Here is a 19,325-nt window from a genome sequence, read left to right as displayed (position 1 = left end):
TTTACAAACACATGCTGAGATCGTGCTCCTCTTGGTCAAAAGTCAGTTGTTGAACTTTTTTTTTTTATACATATTAGTATATCTACATGGGCTGTTTGTAATGCAACAAAATAGGGGTGTGAATCACATGTTCAGATGATACAATGCACATTTTAATACATATTATACAATATGATCCATAAAAAATTTGGTGCAACACTGACAATTCTATTCAAGTTGATCCAATATGATTTAGTACCGTTGAAATGTTTTCCACCACAAGAAAGTCTTCAGAACAGACGAATTTGTTTTCCGGTTTCTCTTGACAAGTTTTTTTTTTTTTTTGCCTTATTAAATTCAAGACCCAAAAAAGAGGCTGGTGAGCGAATGACTGTTTATAGCTGTTATAACAAGTGAGAACAGGAGCTAACTTGTTTCGCAGGTGTATTTAATGGGAGTGTTGCAAGTTTTGCATATAGAAGTGCTTTTGTCTAGATTTCCTTCTGATCTTTTGTTAAAACCAGAGTATTTCCAACATTTTGACTTGATGGTACGTTGTGGGGGTTCTCTGTGTCTCTCTTGAACCAAGGAGTGTATATCAATATATTTGTTGCATGCATCATTTTATGACTGCAATGTCAGTTTTTAATTGTTTTCCTTCTTACAGATTACAGTAGCACCTTTGGTTGCTCAGAATGTTGCGATATAACTGGCAAATTGTAAATCTGAGTTTGCAGGACAATTGGAAGTTGTATTTTTATTATGATTGTTTTTATTAGTTGGGCCAATCTATCACTAGCAATGTCAGTTTACATCAGTTAGTGCATTTAATTTAATTGCAGATAAATATCATACAGTGTCCCCAAAAAGTATTTGGACACATAAGCCACACTTACAAATGTATGAATTTCATTGCATTAGAAAACATCATGTCAAATCAATTATTTATTTTCAAGAAAGATATCACAAGCACACTTTTCAAGCAAATCTATTTTTTGGGAAATGTTTAAGTTAAAACATAACAAATAGACATACCCTTCAAAATTAGACAGAAAGTATAACGCTTAAGCCTATTCTGCTTGTCACAGTTAATCCATAGTTACTTGATAGTAATGTGATGAACCTGCTCCAGAGTTCACACAACCTCAAACTGGGGCAAAAGTCCAACGTTCAGCATGGCAACGAGCAAAGTCTCTGAATGTCCTTGACTGGCCAAGCAAAATTCCAGACTTGAATCCCGAAGCATCTGTGAAAACATCTGTGATGAGACCTGAAGAAAGAAGTTCGCAGACACTCCTCGTCCAATCTTATTGAGCCTGAGAGGATCTGCCAGGAAGAATGGGAGAAGCTGAACAAATCCAGGTGTGCAAAGCTTGTAGAGACTTCCCCAATAAGACACAAGCTGTAAGTGCTGCCACAACTGGTCAGTCATGCAAAAACTTTCCCAGTGACACCCTTTTTTTTTTTTTTTTTAAACAGAATAAAAATAGAATAAGCACCTTCAATAGAATAAAAAGTTTTTTATTTAAAACTTAAAAAAAAATTAATGACATTATTATGGATGTCAATTGTTTTTTTTTCTTTTAGTTGTCTAAATATTCGTGTAATTACACATTTTGTACATATTTATTTCTGATTTTTGTTGCATAATGTCGACATTCCTGTGGGCGTCCACCTACGTATAGGCTTGTATTCTTAAAATGAAACTACAAAAAAAGCATTCCTTTTTGAACTGCTCATCTGTCATTTCCTCAACATCAGTGAACACTTAAGGTAGGAATTATTTGCACATTATTTCTGCTATACTAAATATGGAAGAGTAAAAATATTCTTTATTGGTAGTATGCTGGCTTGTATATTATTAACTCGGTTTGAGCCAACACACAAAACCCAGCAGGTTGGAAAAACAATTCAGTATTTTTCAGTATTTTTAGAGCTAGCCTGAGCACCAATAATGTGTAATATTTATTATATATATATTTTTTTTTTTTAAACCAGCAATGTCCCTCCTGCCAACCAGCATATCCATGTTGATTTGCTGAAATAAACCAGCACCAGAACAGCAATAAGCAGCATAATATATTTCAGTCTATACTTTTTTTCTTGTAAATGAAGCATCTTTAGTTCAGCAGAACCAGTTCTATGAGTAGCTCAGTGTCAGTCACTCGTTGATATTTCAGGAATTTCGGGGATATTTTGGTGGGTATCTTATGTTAAAGCTGCAGTTTGTAGTGCTTGTAATGCATACACATCAACAAGCTAGAAATTCATGTAGCATTAGAATTTATTAATCTGCTTTTGTTGTCTTGTCTTCCCTGTCTTTGTCCTGTGAAGGATTTAATTCAGACCGGGCTATATGATATTGACATGTAGTTAATATGTTGCCAAACAAGGTATTCACCAAAATATATGGACTGCATTAAGTGTTGTATTACACTGGGCATTGGACAGATATTTGATTTATTTCTAGGTCAAGTTGCTCTTTGGTTTCTTACCAGGAATTTTAAGAACAATTTGTTGTGCGCCTGGGGGCCACTTTCTTTATTCCAAATTTAGTTTTTATTTTACTGTAATTATTATGCAGTTAAAAACTCTCAATGTGAAGAAAACTTGGCAGTAGCTTTGATAAACAGTTCACTTTATCTTATTAGCTTAGCTTTAAATTTATTTCTATTATTAATGTTAAATTATTATTATTTTTTTTTTATTATTACTGACCTTTTGAATTGTCTATACAACTGGGTTTGAAATTCTGTTTGAAATAACCTAGTCCACTCAAGCACTTTTACAAATTAGCATTTAGGCAATGAATAAATAGGTGCTTTCAACTACTTTCATGTTTTGTAAATTGCTCTGGATAAGACTATTTGCTAAATGAAAAAATCTTTGTAAATTAATATATTAATTCTCTCTGTGCACTTTTTCAAGTATAATAACTGAAGAATATTTCTGAATAAAATAATTCAGAATATATGTCTCAGAACCAGTTGCTTGTTTCATGTCTTCCTCATTCCTGTTCCAGCTCTACCTGTCCTGTTATCATTGCTTACATCTGAAGATGTATCATGTCTTTAGTTAGTTTCTTAGTCTGGTTTCATGGAGACTGTTCTGGTTTATCCTGTTTTTTGATGTCTGTATAGCATCACACTGTAAAATACTCATTAACAAAATGTGTTTTAATCTTGCATTGTAGATGTGAAAAAGAGGTGGAGAAACAGTCAAAGATGGATCTCACTTGCCTCAATTATAGAGCGGGTAAGATTTTAGATGGTTATCTATACCCAATTATATCCACAAATGTCAAGTGTTTATCATAGAGTCTTACACTTTCACATAAAGAGACAATCCATATATTCATCCCAGGACTCTTGTTCACAGTATGATTATACCGAACAGATTGTATCTTACTAACCAAGGCCGTCCCAGCAGGAGATCAGAGGTGGCTTTTTCCAGGACCAGGGGTTCAATGGACTCGGAGTGCAACCAGCCCACCTGTAATCGTATTGGCCCAACCCGGTGTCTGACGGCTCTCTGACTGAGGGGCATTCCCGTTACGGAGTGGGCTTGATAGCCTGCCAGGTTTGGGCTTTTCCTGAGATGGAATTGACAGCAGAGTTCTCCGGATATGAATTTGCCGGCTGACCAAGAGTCAATGAAGGCTGTAACAGAAAGAGTAATTAGCAGTACTCAGAGTTACGACCATGATGAGAGGTGACAAACTTGCGGACAAGTTATATAACTCACCAGCGGTCGGGGAGGGCGTATTGGGCACTTGGCAATTACGTGCCCACTTGCTGCACAATATAAGCAGAGCCTCTGGGTCAGCCGACGATGTTGTTCCACCCGAGTGAGGCGCGTGGAGTCAACGTGCATGGGTTCCACTCCTGGTTCTGGAAGAGAGGGAGTTGAGGACGGAGGAGGGACCTGGGGGGACCGCATGGTGCTGTTCTCCTGGGAGCAGCTGGCTAAGCAGCGAGCCACTCGGATGGTTAGTTGTATGAAGCGCTCAAGCCCGTTGGTGTCATCAAACACAGATGGGTGTAGACAAAGGAAGGGATCGAGCCCCTGTCTGTAGGTGGTTATGAGGGCTCGCTCATTCCACCCACTGGCAGCGGCTAGGGTGCGAAACTGCAGTGCATAGTCAGACACAGAATTATTTCCTTGTTTGAGGTGATATAATTGTTCACTCACAGATGAGTCACCTTCAGGGTGTCCGAACACCTCCCAGAAGTGATTAGTGAAGCTCTGGCTGGTCCCGCTTGATGCCACAGGGTATCCGCCCATTGCAGCGCTCTGCCAGTGACTAGAGACAGGACGAATGCTATTTTAGATTGTTCAGTGGGGAACCTGTGTGGCTGCATCTCGATCGCCAGGGAACACTGGAGTAGAAAGCCGCTGCAGTCCTCCACCAGGACAGAGTAGGGCACCAGATTGACCATGGGACTGGTGATGACAGTTGGTGCTGATTAGAACTCTGGGGAGAGAGGTCGCTGACTGTTGGTGACAGAGCCTGGTGTTCCTGTGACAAAAGTAGTCTACATACCACCAAAAAATTAGTTATATTTACAGTGGTGGAGTGTGCAGCCAGCAGTTCAAACCACAGGACAAAGGAAAAAAGATTTAAAAGTGGAGTTACTGAGTTCCCCGAGGGAACTCGAGCTGCGTCACGAAACGCTATGGGAACGCCCCCGTGTGACCGCGCTCTGAATCACGTGTCTAATCCGTCCAATGGATGGGCGAGACGTCACGGGCGGGGTGACGTAGCGACCCGGAAGCATAAAAGCCCGAGCGGCGAGCCCCGCGTTAGCTTCCTGTTTTCAGCAAGCGCTCTATGTATATTGTCTGTCTTTGTTCTGTCTATTTTGTGTTTTATCGGCGGCATGCCAAAGGCCAAAGAAAAGACTAAGGGCGAGAGCGGGCAGCACTTCAGGCTGTTGCCTGTTTGGGAGCGGAGCACGCTCAGTCGGCTCCCGAGGGAGCCGGCTGCGCACATTGCGAGCGTTTACCGCTGCGCACTCTCCGCTCCCGCTGGGCTCTCTTTGAGGAGGGAGCCCTCACTAGCGTGCCTCGCGGTGCCGGCCCCGCTTCTGCCGAGGCAGAGCGGCGGTTGCGCTCGTGGGGCTCGCAGATGGACCTGGCGGAGGGAATGGAGACGGGCCCGTCCCTTTCTCCTTCCTCACCTTCCAGGTCCACTGTCCTCTCCCTGGGCTCGGAAGCACGCTCTGCGGTTTCTTCCCCCCGGGGAGCGGACTCGGCGCTCCACCTATCGTCCTCCGAGGAGGTTGATGTGGAGAGCGTCGACCCAGAGCCACAGTCTCCTCAATACGGGGAGCTGCTCGAGGTGGTTACGCGGGCAGTCACCAAGCTTAACATTGACTGGCCCGCTGAGTCACGGCCTGAGCCTCAGTGCTCTAGGCTGGATGAGCGTTTTCTATGCAGTAGGCCGCCACCTCCGCCCCGGAGCCTGCCCTTTTTTCCAGACCTCCACACTGAGGTGTCGAGGTCCTGGAATAGGCCGTTTTCAGCCCGGTTGTTCAGCCCCACTTCTTCCCATTACACTAATGTGGCGGGGCTGGACTACTCCGGTTACAGGGCGATGCCCAGGGTTGAACAGACGCTAGCCAGCTATCTGTCCCCTGCTGCTGCATCGTCCCTGAAGGCTCCGGCGTTGCCTACCAAGCCGCTGCGGACCACCTCAGCGCTGGTAGGCAAGGCGTACACGGCAGCAGGTCAGGCCGGTGCGTGTCTGCACACCATGGCGGTGTTACAGGCGTACCAGGTCGACCTTCTTAAAGAGCTGGATGAGCAAGGGGAGAGGACGTCTGAGCAGGTAGCTGAGCTCAGGCGGGCCGCTGATCTGTCCCTCCGCGCCACCAAGGAGACCGTCCGTGCTATCGGTCGGTCTATGGCAGTCCTGGTGGTGGCGGAGAGGCATCTCTGGCTGACCCTGTCCGATATGAAAGAGAAGGACAGGGTCGTGCTCATGGGCGCCCCGCTTACTCCCTCGGGCCTGTTTGGCGACGCGGTAGACTCCGTCGTCGAGAGATACCAGCAGGCCCGTGCTCAGGCGGCAGCGTTCCAGCGGTTCCTCCCCCGTCGCTCTCTAGCTCGTGGGGCTGCTGGGCGGGGGCAGCCCCTTCCGTGTACGGCCCCCCTCCTTCGGGCGCCAAGACAGATCTAAGGACCGTCCTCATGTCCAGAAGGGCCGCAGCTAAGAAGTCCTGACGGTTTTGGCCCAGGGCTTCCGAGGGCGGGCCCCTCTGGGGCGACGCGGCGTACACCTCATCTCACGGTGCCCGGGTCCCCCCAGTGCCCTCAGGAGGTTGATCTGCCAACCCTGCCACCTATGGTGCTTCAGGGCGCAGCGGTCTCCGGCGAGCGCCTCTCCCAGTTCTCGCCCGGCAACGTAGCGGGTCTGGGAGGCTCGCGGCCTCTTCTGAGGCCTTCGCAGCGGTTAGCTCATTTCCCCCATGTCGGTTCGACGCCTCAGGGCACCCAGCTAATCGCTTCTATTACACCAGAGGTCAGTCTTGAGAGACTGATTCCCTTAGTGAGCTTTCTGGCAGCGTGGAAACTTCTGCCGAATGTGTCTCATTGGGTCCTGCATACTGTAGAAAGAGGCTACCGAATTCAGTTTGGCTCGTCTCCGCCTCGTTTTTCTGGGGTTCTTCCCACTGTGGTGGGTCCCGAGCAGGCTCTGGCATTGGAGCAGGAAGTACACACTCTCCTGAGGAAGGAGGCCATCGAGGTGGTCCCTCCTCACGACAAAGAGTCCGGGTTCTACAGCCGGTACTTCAGTGTTCCCAAGAAGGGGGGAGGGCTGCGTCCCATTTTGGACTTGCGGCAATTGAACCTCTCAGTCGCTCGACTGAAGTTCAGGATGCTTACGGTCACTCAGGTCGTGTCTCAGATCAGGTCCGAGGTCTGGTTTGTCACGATCGACCTAAAAGATGCATATTTCCACATCTCCATCCTTCCCCCACACAGGAAGCTCCTGAGGTTCGCTTTCGGGGGCGAAGCTTACCAGTATCGGGTTCTTCCCTTCGACCTAGCACTCTCACCCCGCACCTTCACGAAGTGCGTGGATGCTGCCCTGGCTCCTATGTGACTACAGGGCATCCGCATACTGAATTATATCGACGACTGGTTGATTTTAGCTCATTCAGAGCAGATGGCGGCTCGGCATCGAGATGTCGTTCTCGCCCATATGAAGGAACTGGGGTTAAGATGCAGGCATGTTTGTCTCCTGCTCGGACAGAGTCGGTCCTCACAGCGGTCACGAGAGTGAAAGTAGGCCGGTCACTCACTGTAAAGCAGTTTTAGAGACTGCTGGGCCTATTGGCAGCTGCGTCCAATGTGATACCTTTTGGCCTGCTGCACATGAGACCCCTACAGTGGTGGCTCAAGACCAGGGGGTTTTTCTGAAACAGAGGAAACCCGCACCGCATGATCAAGGTCACGCGGCGATGCCGCCGTGCCTTAGCTGTGTGGAGAGAACCTGGGTTCTTGTCTCAGGGCCTGGTCCTGGGAGCTCCTGGTCGCCGCGTAGTGCTAGCGAAACTGTACGCCCTGAAGTGGAAACTTTTCACTTCCTGGTGCGGAGACCGCCGGCTTGACCCTGTTCACTGCCCAGTTGGTACAGTGCTGGAGTTCTTGCAGGCCCGTCTCTCCACGCGGCTGACTCACTCCACCCTGAAGGTGTACGTGGCGGCTATTGCGGCCTGCCACGCCCCTCTCGATGGCCAGTCAGTGGGCAGACACCCCTGGGTGACACGTTTCCTCCGCGGTGCGCTGAGGATCAGACCTCCAGCTCGATCTCGGGTCCCCTCGTGGGACCTGGCCATGGTTTTAGAGGCTCTCTGCAAACCCCCCTTCGAGCCCACAGAGGAGATTTCTGACCGTCTTCTGACATTAAAAACTTCCGGCGTCCCTGCGGCGCTTGCTTCATTTTCCAGTAAGCTAACGCGGGGCTCGCCGCTCGGGCTTTTATGCTTCCGGGTCGCTACGTCACCCCGCCCGTGATGTCTCGCCCATCCATTGGACGGATTAGACACGTGATTCAGAGCGCGGTCACACGGGGGCGTTCCCATAGCGTTTCGTGACACAGCGTCTCATTCCCTCTGGGAACCATGGTTACATACGTAACCTGGAGACGTTTTCCACCAAGGAAAATGCTAAAGAAAATGCTGATTCTGTCGGTATTTAGTACAAAATGAACTGACATTAACATTAACAACACTAACAACTAACATTGTTAGCTACAATGGATATAAAAAGTCTACACGCTCCTGTTAAAATGCAGATTTTTGTAATGTAAAAAAATGAAATCAAGATAAATCATGTCAGAACTTTTTCCACCCTCAATGTGAAATTACAACATATAAAAATTAAGTGAAAAACAACCAGAAACATATTAAGGGAAAATAGTAAAAATATTATTAATTGTGGATGTGGCTGTGTTCAGAATGAACCAATCACATTGAATCTCATGTTGAAAAGTAAGTTTCATACAGCTGTCATCAATGAAATTATTCTGATTATCCTCAAATAAAGATCATCTGTTTCTGTAGGACTTTCTTCTCATCTTCTTGGTTTCATCTGACTGCTGAAACCATGGTCCGCAAAGAGCTTACAAGCACACCATACCTACGGTGTAGCATGGTAGTGGCAGCATCATGACATTCACGGCATGCCATACAACACCTGTGAATATCATCGCGAATGCCCGGCCAATAGAAATAAGCCATTAGCTGGTTTAGTGTTTGATTCTGGCCCTAGTGCCCAGCCATGGGATTATGATAAGCCGCATGGAACAGAGGTCCCCTACGGCTCTTTGGTACTAACAGCTGGGTGATCTCTTCCATAGTTTGAGTGTCCTGTGTCACTCAATATAACCTATATTTAATAATTGAAAAATATGGGTGGGTTAGCGCAACATTAGGCTGAATTTGCTGACCATCACTTACTTGGTCGAAGGTGTGCTTCAGGGTCTCGTCACACAACTGCTCCAAGGGCAAACCCTGCCAACGGTGAAGGGGCAAAGCCCTCCCCAGCCTCCATGTCCCTGATGCAGACCTGATGTCGACGGCCCTGGCACTGCTTCCCCAGCCAATGCTGCGCACATTCCACACCACGCCTCGCTACTGCAGGACCTATCCACAAATATTTCCCTCACTAATGCCTGCAACCTTGTCCCAAGAATTAGTGGATGTGTGAAGCGAGGACTAACCGCTGCCTCCACTTTATGCTTTTGCCCCCAAAATTTAATACTGACTGGCACCAGTGGATATTCATGAACATCGCCATGCACACACCTCACCTTCACCAGTCATGCATTCCCCAATGCGCCGCGTTAAATCAGGCTTTTATGGATGGTAGTCTGATTACATCCCGAGTCCACCAAAGCCTCCCTTGTATTAACTGACAAACTAACTTCAGTTAACGCAAAACAACGTCCGTGATGTGTGGAGAGGACTGAAAAACATCTCAGGGCATGGTCAGTGTGGCGGGAGAGGATCAGTAAATGGTGATCAGCTCTGGGCAAATGAGTTGAATCTGTTTTTTAACAGATTTGACTCTGTTCCCACTCCCTCTCCCTCCCAGCCTTCTCCCTTTCCACACTTCTCCAGACCAGCAACCACCCCCTTCTCCGGACTGTCTTCACCTCCACCTCACACCTCACTACACTTTCCCTCACTGCCCCCCTAGTCTTTCACAACCTTTCACCCCCGTTCACTCATCTCAGTCCTCCCTCACCCCCCTCTCCTTAACAACGAATCAGGTGAGGTGTGAACTAAGGAAGATAAAGGCAAGGGCCGGATGGAATCAGCCCCAGACTGCTCAGGGACTGTGTGGACCGGCTATGTGGGGTGGTCAGGTACTGTACATGTTTAATCTGAGCCTCAGCCTGGAGAAGGTCCCAATCCTGTGGAAAACTTCCTGTGTGGTTCCAGTACCAAAGACTGCATACCCCAGGGAGCTGAACCACTTCAGACCTGTTGCCTTAACCTCCCACCTGATGAAGACCATGGAGAGGATCATCCTCTGTCACCTCCGTTCCTTAGTGAGCACAGTGCTCGACCCACTGCAGTTTGCATATCGGCCTGGTATTGGTGTGGACGACGCAGTGATCTACCTGCTGGAGCCCAGGGGTCTCCAGGTGAATCAGTATTTTTTGTATTTTTTGACTTCTCCAGTGCTTTCAACATGATACAGCCAGCATTGATGCGTGGGAAGCTGGAGCGGTCGGGGGTGGATGATCACCTGGCTGCATGGACAATCGACTACCTCACCAACAGACCACATTATGTAAGGTTGCGTGACTGTGTGTCTGAAGTGGTAGTCTGCAACACCGGGGCTCCCCAGGGCACGGTGCTCTCCCCATTCCTTTTCACACTGTACACCTTGGACTTCAGTTATAACACCAACACCTGCCACCTCCAAAAGTTCTCAGATGATACAGCCATTGTTGGATGTGTATCTGATGGGAATGAACAGGAATACAGGGACGGCATCAAGGACTTTGTTGACTGGTGTGAGTGTAACCACTTGCACTTGAACACCAGTAAAACGAAGGAGATGGTGATTGACTTCCGGAGAAGAAGAACACCACAACACATACCAGTGACCATCCAGGGCTTGGACATTGAGTTGGTGGATAGGTTCAAGTACCTAGGTGTTCACCTAAACAATAGACTGGACTGGCTGGATAACACTGATGCTTTGTACAAGAAGGGCCAGAGTCGCCTCCACCTGCTGAGGAGACTAGGGTCCTTTGGAGTGTGCAGGACATTATTAAGGACATTTTACGATACTGTGGTGGCGTCCGCAATTCTCTGTGCTGTAGTCTGCTGGGTGAGAGGCAGCACAGAGCAGGACAGGAAGAGACTGAACAAGCTGGTTAGGAGAGCCAGCTCTGTCCTGGGCTGCCCACTGGACTCTGTGGAGTTGGTGGGTGAGAGGAGGATGTTAGCCAAGCTGACATCTATTATGAACAACACCTCTCACCCTCTGTATGGGACTGTGGAGACCCTGTGCAGCTCTTTCAGCAGCAGACTGCTACACCCCCAGTGTAGGAAGGAGCGCTACCGCAGGTCATTCATACCAGTGGCTGTCAGACTTTACAACACCGCATTATAGTGATGTTCATATGTGCAATATTTTATAATTTTATATAATTTTATTTCTTACAACACAGTATTACTGTGATGTTCATATGTGCAATATTTTATAAATTTTATATAATTTTATTTCTTTTATTATATAAAAAATAAATAAAAATAGGTGTATATATAGTTATAGTTTTAACTTTTCTTTCTCCCTTCCTTTTCTTTCTTCCTGCACTTTAACTGTCTGTGAGCTGCTGTGATAAGTGAATTTCCCCACTGTGGGATCAATAAAGTTTATCTTATCTTAACTGACATTCCTGCTTGATCAGGGAGGCCTGCGGCACATCAGGGATCGGGATCAGTATTCCCACTTCCATGAAGCAACACTGATCCTGGGAATGCCTGGCTTCCTCCCCGTGCCTGCAGACCTGCCTGGTCCTGGTGGGTGCGGAAGGTTCTACCTGTGTAGAGAGAGGAAGTTAGAGAAGACATCAGAGATGAAGGAGCAGGGGGAGGAACAACGGGAAGGCTCCCACACCTTGGTATCCCGGGGAGCTGGGACCGGGGAAGGAGTAGGAGAGAGAGTGAGTGCCGCCAAGTGATCCTCCGCCGGCTGTACAGCTTCGTCCAGGGATGTGGACTGATGGCACTGGACCCCCTCCACCATTCCTGTCAGAAGTCAAACTGCTCCAGTACCACCGGCTCGATGTTCTATTTTGCGTCCTGCTCCTCTGCCATCAACCACCTGCACATAGGTGAAGGGACGGCTGACCTCGGGGAGCTACAGCAAAAGGAACCACTGGCGGTGCTCCTCTGGTGCCTGGCGGAACTCACTGCAGAACCGCCCTCTTGATGCTGGAATACTCCAGCTGTGTCCATGGTGGCAGCTGCTGCGCGGTTAGCTGGGCTTTCCCCAATAGCAAGGGGAGGAGTCACAGTGTCCATTCCTCCTTCCGCCATCCTCACACAGCTGCCACACACTCGGAGAGCTCCAGGAAGGCCTCCGGATTGTCAGTGGACGCCATCATTGTGAGGGACACAGCTGTAGATGTGCTGGTCTGCAGCAGCTTCTGGTGTGCCCAAAGACTTTCAGCCTGCTCCTGCACGAGGGCTTCGAAGTGCAGCTGCTGCTCTTAGCACAGGTCAAGGAGATATTGGGTTTGGAGGAGGATGGCAAGGGACTTGACAATCTCTGCTAGTGGGGACATTTCCATGGCAGCATTGGAGTCTAGTTCAAATCCTGGGTTTCAGCACCACTGTAGAACCCCGGTGTGGGAGGGTGTAGGGGAAGATTCGGGAGACAGGCAGAATTTTAACAAAGCTCTGGGCTTGCGTTTATTCAGTCCATGCTTTTCAGCACACTATAAAAAAAAAAACTCAACAAAATGAAAACACTCAACAGAAACTGGTGTGTCTCAGACTTATAGCAGTAGCCAGCTAGCTGTCTTGCTTCCCTGAACATACCATTATCTAGTGAGCACCACTTGAATTTCCACCATAACTGTTGTACTATTTGAAATTTTTCATCCACTTCCAAGATACATTATCAGGATGGGGTTTTGCTACAGAGCACAGCGTCATCACTGTAAGATGCAAGTAGGCATGTTTATAACCCATGTATCAATGGTTACATTTTCTTTTTTTTTACTTTGGCCAGAGTGTCACTTTAAGATTGTTGTGACATATGAGTAGATAATAAATAGCAGGGGTCCAAACAATAAATCTTGTTGGGTCCAAACAATCACAGCTTGTAAAAAAAAAAAAAAAAAAAAAACGCTGTACTTAGATCTAATAAAATAAGAATGTTGAGGGCTCCAGGGTATGGGGATTACTGACTAAGCAAGGTGGTAGCACTATAGTGTGGGTGAAATCCAGAATAAAAGAAAGGACTGTGCTGGTTTACAGAGACCCAAAATCTGGAAAATTGCCTGTGTCAACCCTGGGTACTACCCATTTAAGGAAATAATATCTAATAATATCTATAATACATAGGACTAAAATAATGGTCCTATATATAGCATAGTATATATTGTAAAGAGTTCTCTTTAGAAATAATTGTATGCATTTATGTGGTTGTGTTTTGTTTATTCTTCACACATAGAGAATTTTGGTGAACATAGTTTCACATCTCCACTGCACCCTGATCCTGGACATGTAAGTATCACTGATGCTGATACCTAAGACCAAATGTAATAGTTACATCCAAATGTTAAATTTAGTAGTATCAATATTTTTAAAGCACTCTTAGTGGGCCTCACTTATCAGTCCTTTAAGAAATTTGTATGTCAATGTGTTTGACACACAAACAAAATAATTCCCACCATATTTCCAAAAGTTACAGTAACAAAAAATCCACCATGTTCAAAAAGCAGGGAAAGCATGTGGTGTAAGGAAACCTGATTTATTCAGGAAGAATCCCAAAGATAACATGCAGTACACTAGGGAGTATACAGCTAATTGCAGGTTGAAGCACACCAGATCAGTCACTTGTCTCATTATGAAATATGATAGTACGTAAAAGCACTGACAATCCTTGGGCAATGCACATGAATGACCCATGATCATTTTATCATTCGAATTAGTGCTGGCTCTAAAGCTAGACCATAATTTATGCACTGCATTAAAAGAAGATGCTCTGGCAAAGAGAACGATTTATAAGCCAGTATTTATGCTCCAAAAAAATCATGCCAGTGTCATAAAAAAATCATAACAGCATTTGCTAAAACCTCCTTATTTGTCTTAACTTATGTATTTGTGCTTTAATTATTGATAATGTTTCATAATTAATATTTCTTTAAATAACTTTTAAATTTATGTATATGATTGAAATGAATAAGATATAAGGATATAGGATACAAATGTTTTACATAAGAGTTTGTAAGAGTTTACATTTATATTTATATCATCAATATATATATATATATATATTTTTTTTTTAACATGAATTTAAATGCAATCAGTTCTGGAGACTTTATGAAATAACTTTCACCATATTTCAGAGAGGATGTAACTTTAACTAACCAGCATTTAGTCAAGTCTAAATCTATAAGTCTACTGACTCCAAAAGCTGAAACTAATAACTAAATTATACTCCAATAGTCATAGGTTAGTACACACAGTTAGTCTTTGTTTTTAATCATTATTATTATTTTGGAACTATAAGGAAACATTAACACCATGAAATAACACATATGGTATTTGACTGGTCAGTTTGTGCTCAAGCAATGAAACTGTACACCCATTTCTCCTATTTTGTTTAACAGACCTCAGCAGACCCTGAACCATTTACTCCTGAATTGGTTGAAAACTGTGCTGAGGATAGGAGCACGGATGAATACAGGTAACATACCTGCTTTTTTAATTAGAGTAGCCCAGGACAAGCAGATTTCCCAGCTATTAGTATTTTTTATTCATAGTTGCCTGACAGACAAGTAGATGAAAAAACCCTACTCATTATCAGAAGCAGAAATATAGTGTGTGTTATGTGGAAACACTGATGAAACAGTGTGAAATGACGTCCAGCAGACAACCCTCGTGCTTTCTACACATAGCCACCTTGTAGTTAAACATACCAAGAAAAAATGAAGACACTATCCAGACTTGACTAAAATCTTTTATGCGAGGTGCTAGGAGAGACTTGCTGACTTTTGTGCTACCTCAAAAACTTTGTTAGAATTAACAAAGTTTGCTGTTTATGTTAGAGTATATTAATCATGTAATTGTTGATTTCCCTTAGTCTGTATTAATGCACTTAACTAGCATATTAGCTCATCTTTTAGCCACCTTTAGTATGATTTGTATAATGTATGATTTGTCCACCCCTGCATTCAAAGAAACTCTTGCTGAAGATATCATAGCAGGTCATGATTCTTGACTGCGTTTCCTTTTTCTTTCAGGTTTCTCTGCCCTCATGCTGGTCAGTTTATGTGCAAACTGACCAACCTTGTGTTTGAGATGGAAGGGAAAGGGGAAGTGCTGTACAGAATAGTGTCCTGGGACAGCAGTCAATTGGATGAATTAGGCCAAAAGGAGCCTGCAGGGCCTCTGTACAATATTGACTGCCCTGAAGGTTCAATCCGTCACGTGCATCTTCCACACTGTGAGACCCGTAAGTTGACCTTTCACTAACATTTATAAATTCAAGATTTTATATTATTATTGTAAGCAATTTAATACTAGTGAAAGTTGCACTTTAACATTAAGTATGTGTGTGAATATTGTGTGCAGTAATAATGTATCTCCCAAAAGGGAAACAATGCTAGTGATCAGCTAGCTTTACATAATTCTCTCAGGCCTGGGATTAGCAACAGTTTGCATGTATAAAAATACGCAAACTTGATAACATCTGAAAAAACAAAAAATCCAAGCTGATTTATTGCCAGGGTCTACAGAAGAGTACATCTTTCAAATGAGTAAATTTTGTGTGTTTGCCCTAATGAATAAGTAATATGAGCATTTCCTTTGTAAACTTGTTTCTGCTATTTGAATTCTAAATAGTGAGAAGGTTTATAGAAATTAAGTATCTGAGATCTCAAATTAAAGTATATATAAATTGAGTATCTAAATTCCATCAGTTTCTCAAACTAATGAGTGTGCTTTTTTCATTACTAAGTGCAAACAGACTTATCTAGTAATTTTACCTACCATAAACCTCATAGCCTACCGCCATTACCTTTAATATTTGATTACTTGACAAAAATAGTAAATAGTTTTTCTTGAAGGTGACGTCAATATTTTAGTTTACTGTTTCGCAATTTATTCCCATTGTTGGTTTAATACTTTATCCGTGTTTCTTAACGTTATCTAAAATGCTTTATTCTGGTTGTTTATACTGTATGTTACAGGCAAAGACAAGGTTAAACTGACTGTGGCACATGTGCACAGTGGTAATGTGGAGACCATTCAGCCACTAACAGTAACAAACACACATGTGATCATACACATTCAGAGTCTCTCCTGCTTTTGTTTAACATTGCGAAGGAATAGTTCTCCCATCAGAGCCCAAGTTCTACTGTTCTACAAAAAAGATACAGAGCACAGGAAGAGTAAACTGCACATCCACCTGTTGCCAGCAAATGTCTCAGTTAAAGAGGTAATCAATATTTTTTATTTTACAGTTTTTTTTAATAAATATGTATATACCATATGTACAGTAGCTGTGTATGTGTGTTTTATTCCTGATGATGCAATGGAGAAAAGTAGTTGTATTGTTAAACATCTTAGTGATGAACACAAATTTACCAACATTTTTTTTTAGAATATTTTACATTTTAGAATTTTAATTTTAAATGTCAGGCTTTTTCTTGCCCTTGAAGGTGCAGAATCAACACAAGAGCTACACATACATTGAGACAACCTCCAATTGTGATCTGATCCCTGGTAAAAAATACAGACTATGCTATAAAACTACTGACGGTGATTGTGCACCCAAACCAGAGGTAGAGTTCAGCTCATGTCATTACACAAAAAGCTCATCATGATCAAATGTGATCTTAGGAATTCTGGAGTAATTGCTTAATCACCTGATTCCTAGGGTGTGAAATTTCATCGTGACTATGGCCCCAACTTTCACCCTACATTTGAGGTGCTCTTAAATATCGAAGCTTCTGAAGTCACGTTAATTCTTTTGGATAAAAAAGGCAAGGAGGTGTGGACACCACCTGTAGTCTTGCTTACAGGTAACCAAGTGTTTACATTTGGCTTCTATACATTTGGCTTGTATACATAGGTTAGCACAGGGGTTCCCAAACTTTTTTTAGGCAAACAACTCCAAATAGACATTATGAATTTTCTAGGACCCCAAGCCTTGACCACCCTACATTTTTTTAAATTCCAGATTTACAATTTAGGACTGAACTAGTAACATAGGTGTAATGTAAGTGAATAAAAACCAAAGGTAGTAATCCATGCACTTACCAGACTACTGGAAAGCTTGAGCTTAACACAGCTTTTTCTTAACACAGCTTTTCAAAAAATCAGGCAATGTGTTTGAAAGGACAAATGTCTTTCTTAACATTTGAACAATACATAAGGAATAAAACACTACAGGCTTTTTAAAGGAAAATAATCCATGCTGGGATGGTGCGTTATGCATTGTTCACACGCTTGCCTGCCTAAATTAAGTACATCTGGAGGATAAAATGTAACTTTCACTAGATGGCACATCAGAGCCAAAACATCCCTGCCTATCTGGTTTCCAAGTTGAACTGTAGCGATATTATGCAAAGATTTTATGTTAAACACACTGACACGCTCTGTCTCTCTTGAAAACTTTCTGCTGTTCGTGTGATTGAGCTGCGTCTCAAGTCTAAAACACTGACCTTATAGTGAAATGTATTTACTAATCTAGAATATCTAGAAGGCAGGTACACAAAACAGACCTTCTGGTAGGTTTGAGGACTTTATGAGAAATTTTAAAAATTCAAACACTAACTGTAATAGGAAACAGACTTAATGTTAGTACTCAATAACGGTCTAAATTAATACATAAGTATTTGATTTAGGACACAATGCTAGTTTGTTCAGCGGAGGTAGATGGATGGGAAAACCAAGAATGGATGGGAAACCGAAAGTATCAGCACCACCAATGATCACAAGAAAAATGCACAGAATGCCATGAAGAAGCGAGACTGTAGAATCATGCATCCTATCAGTGATAGTCACTGCTGGTTTCTTGAAGATGAATAAATAATTTTTGCTTATTTTCATGGACTGTATGTCTAGGTGTGCTTTAATTACATAATGTCAGTGTACCAGGTCTTGTTTTTTGTCTTGTCACACCAGGTACAGGGGCAGACCCACTCAAAATGGAAATAATAGGTAAGACTGTCTGTATTTTACATCCAACGTACCCGCTGGAAGCAAGTCACTCCAGAAACTCTTACACATTAGACTGTACTGTGATCTTTTTTGCTGCATTGACCCCACTTTCATTAGAGGGACGTGGGGACACATCCAAAGATTTTTCAGCTATTGAACTTTTCTATGAAAACTTTCTATGGAAACTTTTCTATTCTTTATGTTGAGTAATACTACAAATCTAACAATTTCCTGTAAGTGTTACTGCTGCATGTATGAAAATAGTTCTCCGAGGGCTTTACAGTTCATATGATTTATCACATAATCCAATTAGTGTGAATACCAGATGAATCCTGTTGCAGTGGAAATGTTGTGCTGTTTACAATCATTTGATTATCATTTGTATTTTAGGTGCTGACTTTGTGGATCAACACAGAGAAACGCTCATTCGGAGATTTTCTTCAGTAATGGAGGTTGCAGACTGTCTAAAATGCAAGAACATGATTACTGATGAAATGTACAGTAACATTCAGACAAAGTCAACACCTCAGGATAAAATGAGAGAACTGTACACATGTCTCAACTCAGAGGGAAGAGCTGTGAAACAAGAATTCTATGATTTCCTTGAAAGGAACCAAAGTGTGTTAGTAGATGATTTGATGTCTGTATCTGGTCAGGCTTAGTGAACAATTAATGGACTAAATCTCACACTCTGAGTAAATCACACACATAGTAAAGATCCAGGTAGCTGTTAATACACGCACACACTTCTAACAACATGTATTTTCATTTCTGTCTTTGTGTAGCAGAAATAATAATACATAAATATTTCATTGATTATAATTTTCAGTTATGCTATTATGAATATGTTATATAAAAGTAGATCTTCCAATCTTATTTTGAAATAATTTCCATATCTTAGCGATACAAAAAGGCTTACATTTGTGACTATTGTGATTATCATGTGATTATTATGTGATTATTATGTAATTATTCTAGTATTTTTCCTTGATGAAGTATTTCATATGGACATTTAATTATTGCAGACTTAATTATTGTTGATTTAATTATTGTATATTGTATATTTTAATTGCATTATCTGAATTTTTAGAGCAGAGGTGTCAAACTCATTTTAGTTTCAACAAATCTCTTTTATTGATCAATAACATCACCAACTCCTCTTAAACGTGTTCATTGGCATTTATCTGAAAGGTACATTCTTAATGCATAAATGGATTGTAGGTTTCACCAAAACATTCAAATGTTTTAAGCTAGTTACTCATGTATGGAATGTTTAAATTATTATATTGAGAGTTTGAAAAGGGCTCTGTTAAATTTCTTCACTATAAGTGTGCTATGCTATGTTCCCATGTTCCTCGCCTATTTAACAGCACTGTTATGCTAAATATGTGTTTCATTTATGTTTTATCTCTCAACAAC

At 43.2% G+C, this 19,325-nt stretch overlaps 1 protein-coding gene across 1 annotated transcript; it reads left to right on the top strand.

Annotated features, from left to right (window-relative positions):
- Positions 1-1,707: 1,707 nt before the first annotated feature.
- On the top strand, positions 1,708-18,642 carry LOC128317589 (NACHT, LRR and PYD domains-containing protein 1b allele 2-like). Its single transcript, XM_053230309.1, has 10 exons — positions 1,708-1,752; positions 3,173-3,234; positions 13,189-13,241; positions 14,351-14,427; positions 14,984-15,195; positions 15,932-16,179; positions 16,403-16,525; positions 16,621-16,765; positions 17,871-17,906; positions 18,297-18,642. The coding sequence occupies exons 2-10, from the start codon at positions 3,204-3,206 to the stop codon at positions 18,566-18,568; spliced, it is 1,197 nt and encodes a 398-aa protein (XP_053086284.1). The 5' UTR covers positions 1,708-1,752; positions 3,173-3,203; the 3' UTR covers positions 18,569-18,642.
- The last annotated feature ends 683 nt before the right edge of the window (positions 18,643-19,325 follow it).

This window comes from Pangasianodon hypophthalmus, chromosome 27 (assembly GCF_027358585.1).
Source record: "Pangasianodon hypophthalmus isolate fPanHyp1 chromosome 27, fPanHyp1.pri, whole genome shotgun sequence".
NCBI lineage: Eukaryota > Metazoa > Chordata > Actinopteri > Siluriformes > Pangasiidae > Pangasianodon > Pangasianodon hypophthalmus.
This window is presented reverse-complemented; position numbering and strand designations above follow the sequence as displayed.